We start from the raw sequence: 14123 nt of genomic DNA, 5'->3' as shown, positions 1-14123 counted from the left end.
TTGAAGAAGACACAACTAAATGGAAATTATCCAATGTGCATGGACTGGAAGAATTAATATTGTCAAAATGTTCGCACTACCCAAAGGAATCTGCAGCTTCAATGTGACCCCTATCAAAATTCCAATGGCATTTTTCACAGAAATAGAACAATTTAAAAATTTGTATGGAACTGCAAAAGACCAAAGCAATCCTGTGAAAGAAGAACAAAACTGGAGACTCCACACGCCCTGATGTCAAAGCTCCTTTATATTACAAAGCTGTAGTAATCAAAATGGTATGGTATTGGCATAAAAACAGGCACACAGAGCAACAAAACAGAATAGAGAGCCCAGAATTAAACCTATGCATATGTGGTCAACTAATTTATGACAAAGAATCCAAGAATATACAATGGGCAAAGGGCACTCTCTCCAATAACTGGTGTTGAAAAAACTGGACAGCCACATACAAGAGGATAAAATTGGACCAGTATCTTAGACCATAAACAAAAATTAACTCAAAATGGATTAAAGACTTGAATGTAAGATCTGACATCATAAAACTTCTAGAAGAAAACATAGGTGATAAGCTCCTTGACATCAGTTTTGGCGATGATTTTTTGGATTTGACACCAAAAGCAAATGCAACAAAAGCAAAAATAAATGGGACTACAAACTAAAAAGCTTCTGCACAGCAAAAGAAACCATCAACACAATGAAAAGGCAACCTATGGAATGGGAGAAAATATTTACAAATCATGTATCTGATAATATATAAAGAACTCATACAACTCAATAGCAAAGAAACAAACTATCTGATTAGAAAACGGGCAGAGGGTCTGAATAGACATTATTCCAAAGAACACATACAAATGATCAAAGATACATGGAAAGGTGCTCAACATCACTAATCATCAGGAAAATGCAATTCAGAAGCCGCAAGGCTCAGGTAGCACAGATAGCTAACACTCTGCTAGCTGCATCAAGGATCTGTGAATGTCTTGAAGGCCCATTGTTTTAGTTCTTTCAATCTCTTCTTTTAGTTCATTTATCTCTTTACTTAACTCTTCAGATTTCTTTTTAAATCCTTCAGTAAGTAGTTCTTTTGGGACCTGTAAAAAGAAGAGAGCCTACTTTTGAAAATCCCCAATTATCAGGGTTTTGTATTTAACAACCTCAGCAGCTAAGCACCTGTGTCTATTTCTCTATCACCCTGGAACACTCTTTGAGGAGTCTGTCCAATATTTCCACCTGAGTAGTGGGAGCATCTCTGGTTTACATTTTCCTATGTTCCCTCAGCACCATATCACTGGAGGAAGAGAGGAGTTGGCACTAGGTGAGGCCCGACAGCTCTTTCAGTAATGTGTTCCAGCTCTAAGGATTCCCTTGGAGGTGGAATATAGATTGAATTCTAATGAATTCTCAGTTCCACCGAGGTAGCATGACCACACATTTCTAACGATGGAAACTGTTGACTCTCTATAGAACACTGGTCATCAAGCTTAAAGTTGGAACAAACAATGCATTTTACTGTAGGTGTATACAATGAATCAGGCAGACCTGGAAGCAAGTGCATCAAGTTTTAGAGCTTTCAGTACCCCTCATTTCCCATCAGGCACAATATGATACTCTCAAGACCATATGGATCTATTTCAGGTCTCTTTGAAGATTGTACTAAGCATGTTAAGGACTATAGGACTAAGGTCCTATTCACTTGGGGACACAAAGAGACCCTATATCACCACAAACAGCAGTCCGGGAGCCTGAGGCGTATTATTTGTACCCTCCAAACTCCAAAGCTACAGAAGGTGCTGGAGTCTTATAGATTGAGGGCTTCAGCACCATCCACGTTTATTTGACGTTTCAGTGAATCACATGCCTTTGGATTTCCCTCCAGGATCATGAGGGTTAAAATTTTGATTTGGTTAAAATTTTTCTTCTTCTCTTTCTGAGGAACTAGTGTTTCTCCATCAGGCACTGCCCAGGCTCTGTGTAGACTTATCTTCAGCTTCTGTTCCAGTATCCTTTCCTGCTCACTCAGAAGGTTTTCTCTTTCCCTCTCCATCTTCTCTTGCAGTTGGGCTATGTTTTCTTGGAAGGTTCTATTTTGAGCCTCCATTATTTGCTGCAGTTCCTTCAGTTTCTGTCTTAGCAGCTCCTGTTCCTTCTCAGTTGCCTGATTCTTGGCATGCTCAGCTGTTCCACAATGGTGTTACAGATGGAGGCAAACAACAGTTATGTAGAGCTGTACCCTCCTGAGATCAGAGACTAAAATGACTTTAAATTGGCAGAGAGGAATCTCTGAATTCTCCTAGGAGCCACACCAGTAAAGCACATTTTAGAATGTGATGGGAAGGCACTGATTGACTGTATGAACAACCCAAACTCCCCGGGTTATTTTCAGATACAGCAGAGTGTGCATTGCAAGGTAGAGGAAGCCTCTTGTTTCAGGAAGGTTTTACTCTCACACCTGTCGGGGGGACTGCAGGAACCTACCCACCCTGCTGTGAGCCAAGCCCTAACGCTGTACCTGCTATGACCTTCTCCCCATCAGTGAGGGCTTTGTCTGCCTGCAGGATGGATTCCTTTATTGCTGCCAGTGACTGCAGGAAGCTCTGGAGGACCTTGTTCACCTGAGGAAACAACAAGGAACAAAGACTCATCAGACAACAAAGATCTAGTCTCTTGCTGGGGAAATTGTTGTTCAATAAAATGGCAAATTGGACCCTGTAAATTCTTCATCCTTCTTACTATCCCACTGTGGATCCTTTGCTTCAGTGGTCTAAACTAATTCCAACCTTTTTAGAGCTGTGAAAACTCTCTAGAGCAGCCTCTCTCCTAGCTCTCCAGCTTCATCTCCTAATGAGACCACCTACCACCCTCCCCAAGTTACAGACAACCACATATATGTGCAGTTCTAGAGCTGCCCTACCAGCCCTGCCACTTGATGGTTGTGTGTTCTTAGGCAATTTATTAACTTCTCAGTGCATCACATCTCTCAATTTTATAATGATGATGACAGTTGTACCTAACTCAGGGTTAAATTGATAACCCAAACACAGCATCTAAGAATATACTTAATTTAGGAAGTGAAAGCCCAGTATATGTCAGCCATCACCATTACCATCACTGTCATCACCACCATCATCATCATCATGACCATCACTATCAGTGTGTATCTGTATGATAACCATTATCCCGCCATATCCAATTGATTATTCACCTGTCCTTCTCAGGTAAGATCATAAGCTTCTGGAGAACAATATTGTTTCTTTAATTATGTACCCACTATACTTGGCACAAAAACTATTGTGTTGTTTGCTAAATGAAAGGAATATTTCTTTCTTCTGGATTCCTGATAATAAATCCTATATTTCGAAAGAAATATTTCTGGTTTATTAAGAGTATCTAACTAATTGTGGATATAAAAGCTAAAAATGTAGTGATATCACCATGCTGTGCTTTCTCTCCACAAATGGTGCTCTGGTCTGAGATTTTCAAAAGAACCAACAAAGATCATCTGACTCCACTGTGCTGTTATTTCCCATTTCCCTTATTTCTCACCTTAACTCCTTTCCTGGACACCAGCTCATAGTCCCATTCAACCTTGCTTTTGGCTTCCATGTAGAGATTGTGCCCTCCAGGCACAGAGAAACTTCCTCTCAAAATGCTTTCCACCAGGGGCCCTGAAATCTGCCTAAGTTCAGCCTGGCAATATTTGACAGGTGCCTCTGCATTCTGCAGGAAGAAATTCTCCTTCTTTTTCTATACGGTGCCCTGCCAGGGAAATGTGGAGAAATCCAATAGGAAGAAGCTGTTAGAAGGGAAGGTCCAGGTGTGATTGTCTTGGAAGACGCAATCTGATGGTATCAGGGGAGACTGGGACGTGGAATAATAGACAGGGAGTCAAGAGGCTTGTTTTAGCCCCAGCTTAGTTCAATTCTCTGTGCGACCTGTGGAAAGTCCCTGAATTCCCTTGGGCTCAGGCTCAAGATCTTGAAATGATGGGGTTGATAGACATGAACTCCATGGTTCCTTTTAATTTTATAATTGAGGTGCAATTGACATATAACATTATGTTAGTTTCAGACTAGGAAGAAGGACTTGGCGACCCACTTCTGAAAACAAAAATTGGTTGTGAAAACTCTGTGAATAGCAGTGGAGCATTGTCTGATACAGTGGTGGAAGATGAGAGGATGGTGCAAGAAGACGAGGCAGGGTTCCGCTTTGTTGCACACAGTGTTGCCAGGAGTCAGAATCGACTTGATGGCACGAACAAGGAAACAAATGGCGCATAGTAATTTGTTTTGCCATATTAGAAAATAAGAGCCAATTTTTTAGAAAAAGGATGAACTGTAGCCTGTAGAGACCTGTCAATCATAAGAATCCAAGCTCTTTTTATAAGGAGAAGCACATGCATCATGAGGTCAAAAAAGGGGAGTCAAGGATCATTCTAGAAGGACAGGAATCAGAAAGGATATATGCTAAGGCACATTACCATGAGCTTCTTCTGGTGCTCTCGCTTGTTATTGTTGAAAGAGTGCTCCATGAAGGTTGCAATGGCTTCCCCCTCACAGGCCGCATGCACAGCCAGCAGCTCCTGGAGTGTGTCTGTGGGGAACCTCACTTGCTGGACCCTCTGCTCCCTGTAGTGGTCAGCTGCCTTCTGCACAGCTGCTGAGTTCTCTCACTTGGCCAGAGTTATCACTGCATTTTCCACACTAGGAACTGCTCCACCGTTGATGGCCTCTACGTAGGTCACCATCAGAGTCGCTAGTTCTGAATGACACACAATATTAGGGAACAGACCAAAAGTTGTCACTCATTATTTTATAAGCTATAAAGATCCACATTCTAAAATTCACCCAAATGTTATTGAAATGAAGTTTTGCATTTTCTCTTTCTTCTTCTCCTCTTTATCTTCCTCCTTTTCCTCCTCCTGGTCTCCTCCTCCTTCCTGTTCCACGAATCCACTTCGTTGTAATAACATCACTCTGTAGTCTACTCACTCTCTCTTTTATGGCTTTCAAATTCATCACATTATAAATTAATAATCTCAACTAATATGTTCAAGGGTTTCCCAGAACAGTTTTGCATTGTAACAAAATAAAAAAGAGCTTATTACACAGGTAAATAAATTAGAGAATTTTTGAGCATGATTTCTAAATGAAAATATGGGTCCCCAAGTAAAAAATTCATCAAAAATTTCAGGACAGTGACACAAACATTAAACCAAGCTTGGGTCCACCTCAGCACAGGGCACTGTGTGACTACTGAGGTCAGATGTCCATGAAGCCAGCCCTATACATAAGATTAAATTTAAATTTTTTCCTCAAACTTTCAATGAGCTAGCTGGGATTCATGGCATATGATTTATTTTCTAACTGGTGTAAATTCACAAAATATCTTGTGTATTTTCACAGAGGAACATTTATCCCATTGGATTTCTCATCACCATGCAAATTTCTATCCTTAGGAGCTGCTTGTGCTTATGTTATTAGTCTATTAGTTTCATGAGATATACAGTAGGCTGCAGTAAACCTTCATATAGGGAAAATTTAATGAAGGAACATGTATTTATATATGTGGCATGAATATCTGCTTCTCCACACATACAGAAGGAAACAAAATTACCGACAAACCCAGACAGCAATCAAGCTTCATCACACACACTGAACCCCAGAGAGGCATGCTGTAACAAAAGAGACTCTCCATTCCCAGTGACAATGATTCCCTCTCCTAGGGTCTCGATTTTTGCCTTGGTGAAGATACATGAATAGAAATTTTTTGATTGAACCTGGAAGTCCCATTCCATTTGGTTTTCTGATGCTTCCTCGATATGGAGTAATAGTTTTCCAGCACTTGTATGCCGGTCAAAGACAAAGAACTTTCGTTCTGGAAAGAACTTCCTGATACACTCTCTAGACATGCCGGAATTTTGGATTTGGGGATTGTCACCTGCAGAGATGGAAAAAGATCATTAAAGAGACAGCCTTCAGGCAAGGGGGCTGAGGACTTTCATTTCCAGGGATCTTTGCCTCATTGTAACTCCTGTGCCTGTAAATCTACTTTTTTTAAATCATGCAAATCAACCTTATGATCATCTACTCAAGGCATGGAAAACCCTGTTTTGGTACAGATCAAGGTGAAGAAATTACTTCTGGGGAGGAAAGGGAGGCATCCATCCCAAGTGAAGAAACTTATGATCGTTTCCCTAGCCCTTGCGTGGTGTGCAGTGCATCGACCAGGTATTAGATGTTTGTTGAATGATAGATTAATCCAAGAAATTGTCAGAAATACTGTTCTGATATTACAGTTCTCATATCAGAAATGAAATATGGGCTCTAAAGTAAAGTAATGGTAGAAATAAGGATTTAGAGCAATACAGGCCTATCTCAACAACAAGAAAAATCTCAAATAAACAATCTAACAATGCACCTAAAGGAACTGGAAAAAGAAGGACAAACAAAGCCCAAAATCAGTAGAAGAAGGGAAATAATAAAAATCGGAGCAGAAATAAATGAAATAGAGACCAAAAAAACAATAGAAAAAATTAATAAAACCAAGAGCTGGTTCTTTGAAAAGATCAACAAAATTGACAAACCTTTAGCTAGACTCACCAAGAAAGAAAGAGAGAAGGCACAAATAAGTAAAATCAGAAATATAAGAGGAGAGGTTACAACAGACAACTCAGAAATACAAAAGATTATAAGAGAATAATATGAAAAGCTATATGCCAACCAATTCGACAATCTGGAAGAAATGGATAAATTCTTAGAATCATACAACCTTCCAAAACTGGATCAAGAAGAAGTAGAGAATTTGAATAGAACAATTACCAGTAAGGAGATCGAAACAGTAATCAAAAACCTCCCCAAAAATAAAAGTCCAGGACCAGACGGCTTCCCTGGTGAATTCTACCAAACATTCAAAGAAGAATTAATACCTATCCTTCTCAAACTCTTCCAAAAAATTGAGGAGGGGGGAAGCTCCCTAACTCATTCTACGAAGCTGGCATTACCCTGATACCAAAACCAGACAAGGACAACACAAAAAAAAGAAAATTACAGGCCAATATCACTGATGAACATCGATGCAAAAATCCTCAACAAAATACTAGCAAATCGCATATGACAATACGTTAAAAAGATTATACACCATGATCAAGTGGGATTTATTCCAGGGATGCAGGGATGGTTTAACATTTGCAAATCAATCAACGTGATACACCACATTAATAAAATGAAGAACAAAAATCAAATCCAGCCGTTTGTGACAACATGGATGGAGATTGAGGATATTATGCAAAGTGAAATAAGTCAGAGGGAAAAGGTCACATACCATATGATTTCCTTCATTAAGTAGTAGATAACAACAACAGTAAACAAACACATAGAGACAGAGATTGGATTGATGGTTACCAGAGGGAAAGGGGGGAGGGAGGAGGGCGAAAGGGATAATTCGGCACATGTGTGTGGTGATGGGTTGTAATTAGTATATGGGTGGTGAACATGATGTAATCGATGCAGAAATAGAAGTTTAATGATGTACACCTGAAATTTATACAATGTTATAAACCAATGTTACTGCAATAAACAAAATATTTAAAAAAGAAAAGAAATAAGGATATTTATGATATTGCTGGGGACAATACCATGTAGAGGACAGATGCTACCGAGTAAGTAAAGAAAAGGTTTATAAAATCAGAGTGAAAAATCATACGTACACACATTAGAAATATGTTTAGAGATTCCTTTAGCAGACATCACAAAACAATAAGGTTAACCTAAATGTACCTTGCAGACCTCACCAGTTCTCTATATCAGATTATATCAGACATGACAATGTCACACAGAGGGGTTCTGGGCATATTCTAGCTGTTCAGTAAATATTTGTGGAAAGAATAAATAAATGATTAAATAAACAAAAATAAACTTTGCTTCTAGGTATGACTCATTATCCTCTCTGCTGAATATAATCCATGTAATGAATTTATTATATGAACATGACGATACTGTGTAAGGCTGTAGAACGAAGAGGGTGATGTTACGAGAATGAGCAAATGAAGGATTTGACAGTCGTACTGGAAGGACATGTCAATGCCTTTCTTTCTTTTTTTTTTTTTTTTTATTTAATTATTTAGAGTATAAATATCCTGCCTATGAAGGCTGTAACTGTGTCTGTTAGAGAAATATACTGTGTGAAATATATTTCAAAAATATATTTACCTTGTGATTCTGTGTTTACCAACTTCCAATCTGATAGGTTATTTTGCTTGAAATAGAAGAGGAATACATCATAAACCAACGTTACCGCAATAAACAAAAAATTAAAAAAAAAAAAAAGAAATAGAAGAGGAAGAACACTTAATATATAATACAAGTATGTGAGCCTTTTTCTACATGGTATCAATTTTTCTAAAATCATTTGGTCCTCTATTGTATCCTAAGTTTCCTCAGTGATCTTAAACTCAATTTGCTAGAGTTTTTCAAGTAATAATAATGACTGAAACCATACCCTCTCATCAATCACCAATAACTTTAGCATGGGTCTCAATCCAATCTAATATAAAGGTTGACATCGAGTGCTGAATGACAGGGCTTAGTTGATCCCATCCCCTTCTGAGCCTTCCGCCACCCAGGCCATGCTCTGATACCTGGAATCAACTTCAAGGTATTCTCCAGGTACTCATCAGAAGTGATGGGGTGTCCATTTAACTCCAGCTCCAGCATGAAATCCCACACGAGTCCAAACAAAGTCTGGAAAAAAACTCACAAACTTGGCTGAGTCATCTACTTCACCAGAGCTGGGAGAGGATCTTGTCTTAATTAGCTTTGTTCGTTCAGTCACATAGCTGGGATCTTAGCGAAGGAATGCGAAGTGCTCTACACCACAATTTCCAGATCACACCCAGAAACAAGTTTAAAAACATTCCCATTTGCCCTGTGTCCTCTTCTCCTCCACCAGGAGAAATGAGTCACAAGAAGGAAGAAACTGTCTCAGTTGCCATTCCCGGAAACTCAATAAAATACAGTGGTTAGTTCCTGGAAGGATACTGCAGCTGCTCCAGGGCCTGGTGGTTGATGGTGTTCATGCTGTTGTAGACAAATGGCTCAGAAGCACGGCCAGTGTAAAGATCCACATGTCATTCTTAGAGTCACCCTAGAAAGTACATTACAGCAGGGACTTGGGAGTCTACTCTTCATTCACTCATTCAGTTGTTCACTCACTATGTCGGCTGTACTACAATAGTAGGACAAATAACATAAATTTTGAAGACAATGCTAAATTCAAACCTCATTTTGGGTATTGACATTGACCACTCTCAGGACTTCAGTTTCTTTAGCTATTACAGAAGCAAACGACACTGGAAATGTATGTCAAATATTTAATACAGCATAGAACAAGGAAAGTGTGCAATAATAAGTGGGCAATGATTCCTTTGCAAATATTTCTTGATTATGGGCTGTATTAGGGACACAAATGCTACTCACTTAAATTCACCAACTATTCCTTGTGTATGTACAAATGCCATAAACTGGCATTGCTTGTGTGGATATAAAGTTCCATGTGACAGTCCCTGCTCTCAAGAGATGACTTTCTGGAGGGGCAGATATACATGTCAACATATAAATGTCTCCAAGATGATAAACTCTGCCAGGAATGGAATCAAATGTCATGCCGTAAAAGACAAAGGTGGAATGACAATAAACCAGAAAAGTATTATATGAATTCAGAGCAAAAAGTGATTATGTCTGACAGCAATACGATGACATTAGGTTGAAAACAGCTGGGCTTTAAATGATTGATGGAATGTGGAATTGTGGAGATAAAGGGATCACAAGTGGAAGGACAACAGAAGCCAATCAGAATTGTCAGACAGTGTAGTCATTTAAAGGTATTACAGGGTTATTTTATCTGACTGAAGTAGTGGTTATGTGTGTGGGAATAGATGAGGCTTAAAAGGAGAGTCAGGGCAAGTCGTGAGTGACATGGTAACAGCGTTAGAGAAGACCTGAATACACTACAGGTGTAAGGGCAGCAAGTAGTTCTGCTGCCACCACTTTACAATTTGTTGTGTTTTGGTTCCCTGGCCAATAAAATTAGATAAAAAGGAGAAGGTTTATGCAAACTATAGTTTACTGGGAATCCATAAGCCATTTCGGCTTTACACTGAGGGGATTACTGAGTACTTTAACCTGAACTTTTAAATTCAGAATTTCTGAATTCATGCCCCAACTCTTTTTGCAGTAATGGAACCCAAAGATCCACTGCTGCTACTTTCAATTTAGACTCAGACTAATAAAAATAAGGAGAAAAGACTGATTGCAACTAACACTATGAAGGTAAAATATCTAAAATTAGGCCGTTTGCAATGCTTTTGGTAGGTCTAGCTCATGTTTTTATAGATGTCAATGAAGAATTATTCTCTGATGCTCAGAGACTTGAACTAAAACTTTAGTGAATGTTCCTGCTGTAGCTGAAGGTTTTCTGGAGATTATTTAAATAGATCACTTCACTGAAACTCTGTTTTCATGGTTCCTACCTCCAACCCCATCAACTCCACCCACCTTGACTATTAGAGCCCATTTATCTCAAGGGTTAAAGCTTCCTCCAAGATGTTTCTCTTAACCTGAATGACTGGGTTACATTTTCACTTTTGTATCCATGGCACCCTATACTGATGACACTGCTAATTTCCTTACCCCCAGGTAGGCTCTGGGCCTCACCACATTCACTGCACTATCACAGGATGTAACACAAAGCCCTGGAATTCAGCTGCACGATGAGTACTTGTTAACTTGTATCTTTCACTCCAGTGTTAAAAATAAGAAGATCTGGCTCTAATTACAAAAGTATTAAGCTTGAAAAGGAAGTAAATTCAAGGAACAGAATTTAGCCTCATTATTCAGAAATGGATTTGCAGTTTACAGGATATGTCATAAAAGTTGAACTGAGGTGGCAAATTAAAATGTAAGGGGAACATCAAGAGCAAAGGAGCCTTTCTGTCTTACCTTTTCCATGTTGCTCAGGCCCTCGTGTCCAGAAGGACCAGGGCGTGGTTTGGCTTGGAGGGGTTGGGTACACACCACACCCAGATGCCCTTGGTTTCAGACCTCACAGTGGAGCCCAGACAGAAACATGCAAAGAAAGAAGAGAAAGCAACATACAGTCACAGCAGATAACCCAGACTGTCGACAGGTTATAGTTATCCAACATGTCAGAATGTAAGTGCCTGTCTGGGAGGAGGGTTGCTCCATTTCAGCAAGGACAGCTGATCCAAACTTTACGCATATTAAGAACTTTCTCAAGAAATACTTTGTGTCCTCTATTCATCTCATACCATCAATGGCTCAAACTATGTCACCCTGCAGACCTAATGTAAACTCGATTAACCTTTCTATTTTTACCTGACACTGAAGAGCTCCCTTGTACTCCAATTTCTGATGGAGTTCAACCAGTGGGAGGCACCAGCAGGAGACCAGAAGTGGGTGTGTGTTCTCCTAGGTTCCACCCTGGTGAGCGACAGTGTCCCAGTGCCTCTGCTCCACTACCTTGGGTCACAGCTCCTCTCATTTAGCTCCACCCAATAGCTCTGCTCTTTGCCACGTTCTGGTGTCCACTCATTGCTTGCCTCTTCTGGCTGTAGGATTTATAATAGCTACCTGCCGTTTTTATTGCCACTCTTTGGGTGCTTCCTCATTCCTCATTGGTTCCCTTTGCCCTGCTTATGCCCTTGTAAATAGTCCCTGCGTTAGACACTCTTAAATTGCCCCTTGAGTAGGTCGTCTGTGTCCTGCCGGGACCTGGTCTGATACATCAGCTTTTGTTGGAATCTTTCCTTCATTTCTTCCCTGTATTTTCCTCATTTCTTTTCTCCTTTTTAAGCAAATCATGAGTTTCTTGTTCTTTGCCTCGGATGGGGATATAACAGAAGGGAAAGCAGAGAAGACTTGTGACACTTGCTTGCCTCTCTTTCCAAAGGCTTAAACCCACAGGAGGAGAGGATATGAAGTATATGCCCAGAAATCTGCCAGTGATATATCTTGTCCAACAGTCCAAGATTTTGACCCTCTGCCATATGCTGACGCTTCCTTCAACCGAGGATAGAAATGGACTTGATAAATTACCAATGGGAACATGGTTCTGCATGACTCAGGCCATTCAATTTCCACACCCTGTGTGTTCTCCACAGAGAGGGTATAAAGCCTGAGATGGTCTGTACTCCTCTATATCGTGGTAGTATTTGATTGCTTGCTGATTAATACAGAGTAATCTGAACTCCTAGTTCCCCCAGCGAAATAGGACATGGTATAATTGGATGTTATCACTTTCAGTCATGAGTCATGAAAACATGCAAAGCAAGTCATCACGCAGGAGAGAGAGTAGCGGCCTGGCTCTGCTCATGGACCTTGACTGGACACCAGTCTCTTTCTTTTTGTTATTCCTATGATATGAGTGCAGTGGTAGAGTCACAATTCAGGTGTTTTAAAACATTTTGAGGGTAGGGACATTATCAACAACGAGAAATCACCTCGTTATAACCTGATATTATCTTGAGTAGAATAAGACAGGACATTGTTGAGCTTCCTTGAATCATCTCTCTCTTAGGGTCCTCAATCTTTAATCCTTCAAAATTGAGTTATTAATTAATTTAGGCAAGGCAAGGAAAGTGTGTTTCCTGACTGCTGGTCAAAAATTCCCTAAAAGAAAGAAAAAGACAGTGATTTGGGCTTTTGGGTGTTGGTAATATTTTATTTCTTGATCTGGGCAGTGATTACACAGATGATCACTTTATTAACTTAATTGTACATGTATGTTCTATGAACTCTTCTGAATGTTTAATAGTTAACTTATTAGGAAGACTAAATAGAGAAAGAAAATGAGGTATAATTTATCAAAGTTTTGCTATGAATTGAAGCAAAAATACTGGATGGTAGCCCCATTGAGATATGAGATCAGGGGTGCTGATCCTCTTCTTCCTTCTACGACTTTTTAAAAACAGAACATATTAAACAGTATTTGAGTGCCGCATGAAATGACCCTGTAGTATAGGTCAAAAGTGATGTAGGAGAAAGGAAGGGAATAGTTGCTGGATCTGAGCTCCTGAGCAGATGAGAGTGGTTGGGGGTCAAGACCGATGTGGTGGGGGCCGGCCCGGTGGCTCAAGGGGTTAAGTGCTCGCGCTCCGCTGCGGCAGCCCGGGGTTCGCTGGTTCGGATCTCGGGCGTGCACCGACGCACCACTTGGCAAGCCATGCTGTGGCGGCATCCCAAATAAAGTGGAGGAAGATGGGCACGGATGGTAGCCCAGGGCCAGTCTTCCTCAGCAAAAAAAGAGGAGGATTGGCAGATGTTAGCACAGGGCTGATCTTCCTCACACACACACACGCAAAAACCAATGTGGTGGATCTTTTGATAGCATTGGGGAACTCTTCATTACTGGGCAGAAGGGTGAAATTTTATGGACAGATGGGGTTAAAGTTATAAATTTTGCAGTGAGAATTAGAAGTTTTCTTCCATTGGAGGAGTTTTCTTCATCTCTTGCTGAAGATGACCATAAAGGAGGTGTGATCAGCCTGTGCTATTACTGCTTCCAAGCGTATGGCCCAGCCCCAGGACAACACTCACTATGGCTCTGTCCTGCCAGGCAGTTCATTAGGTAGGATTTCCCTGTCTGATAGAGCCCAGCAATGGCCACCACCACCACCACAGGCTGTGATATGTCGTCAAGAATATTTAGTGCTTCTCGATTTATTGTCAGCTGATTTTTCTGGTTTTGCACAAGACAAATGGGGCTCATCATGGCGTATCCAGATGCCACGGTAAGCTACAACCCAGAGGAAGAACTCAGTAGAATACAGGATCCCCAAATCGTCTCTAATTGTTATACAAGTAACCTGCATGTCAGCTTTTTGCTTATGGAAATTATTTATCAATTTTCTCTATTTTGTATGTTTCTAAAAGATAAGTATTTAGCCTTGAGTGTCACCGCCTGGTACAGACACCTAATGTACCTTGTCTTATTGCTTCTCAAATGAATCTTAAAACAACCTTGCCCACATCATGCATAAAATGAATAGAATGAGAAAAACAAACCGCTGATGATGGAGCCTTCAGTACGTTAACATTTTGGGGGTAAGG

The 14123-nt window shown here is 40.2% G+C and overlaps 1 protein-coding gene and 1 pseudogene across 1 annotated transcript; both read right to left on the bottom strand.

Annotated features, from left to right (window-relative positions):
• Positions 1-1583: 1583 nt before the first annotated feature.
• Positions 1584-4528, bottom strand: LOC147918061 (guanylate-binding protein 7-like). Its single transcript, XM_087417981.1, has 4 exons — positions 4478-4528; positions 3544-3744; positions 2510-2612; positions 1584-2175 (listed from the first exon to the last, which is right to left on the bottom strand). Exons 1-4 carry the CDS (start codon positions 4526-4528, stop codon positions 1799-1801), a joined length of 732 nt encoding a protein of 243 aa, XP_087274107.1. The 3' UTR covers positions 1584-1798.
• A 138-nt stretch (positions 4529-4666) lies between these two features.
• Positions 4667-13797, bottom strand: LOC147918060 (guanylate-binding protein 6-like; annotated as a pseudogene).
• Positions 13798-14123: the final 326 nt, after the last annotated feature.

The sequence above is a fragment of the Ceratotherium simum genome, chromosome 2 (genome assembly GCF_057802395.1).
Source record: "Ceratotherium simum simum isolate JZ-2026a chromosome 2, ASM5780239v1, whole genome shotgun sequence".
NCBI lineage: Eukaryota > Metazoa > Chordata > Mammalia > Perissodactyla > Rhinocerotidae > Ceratotherium > Ceratotherium simum.
The sequence above is the reverse complement of the archived record's forward strand: the minus strand, read 5'-3'. Positions and strand labels throughout refer to the sequence as shown.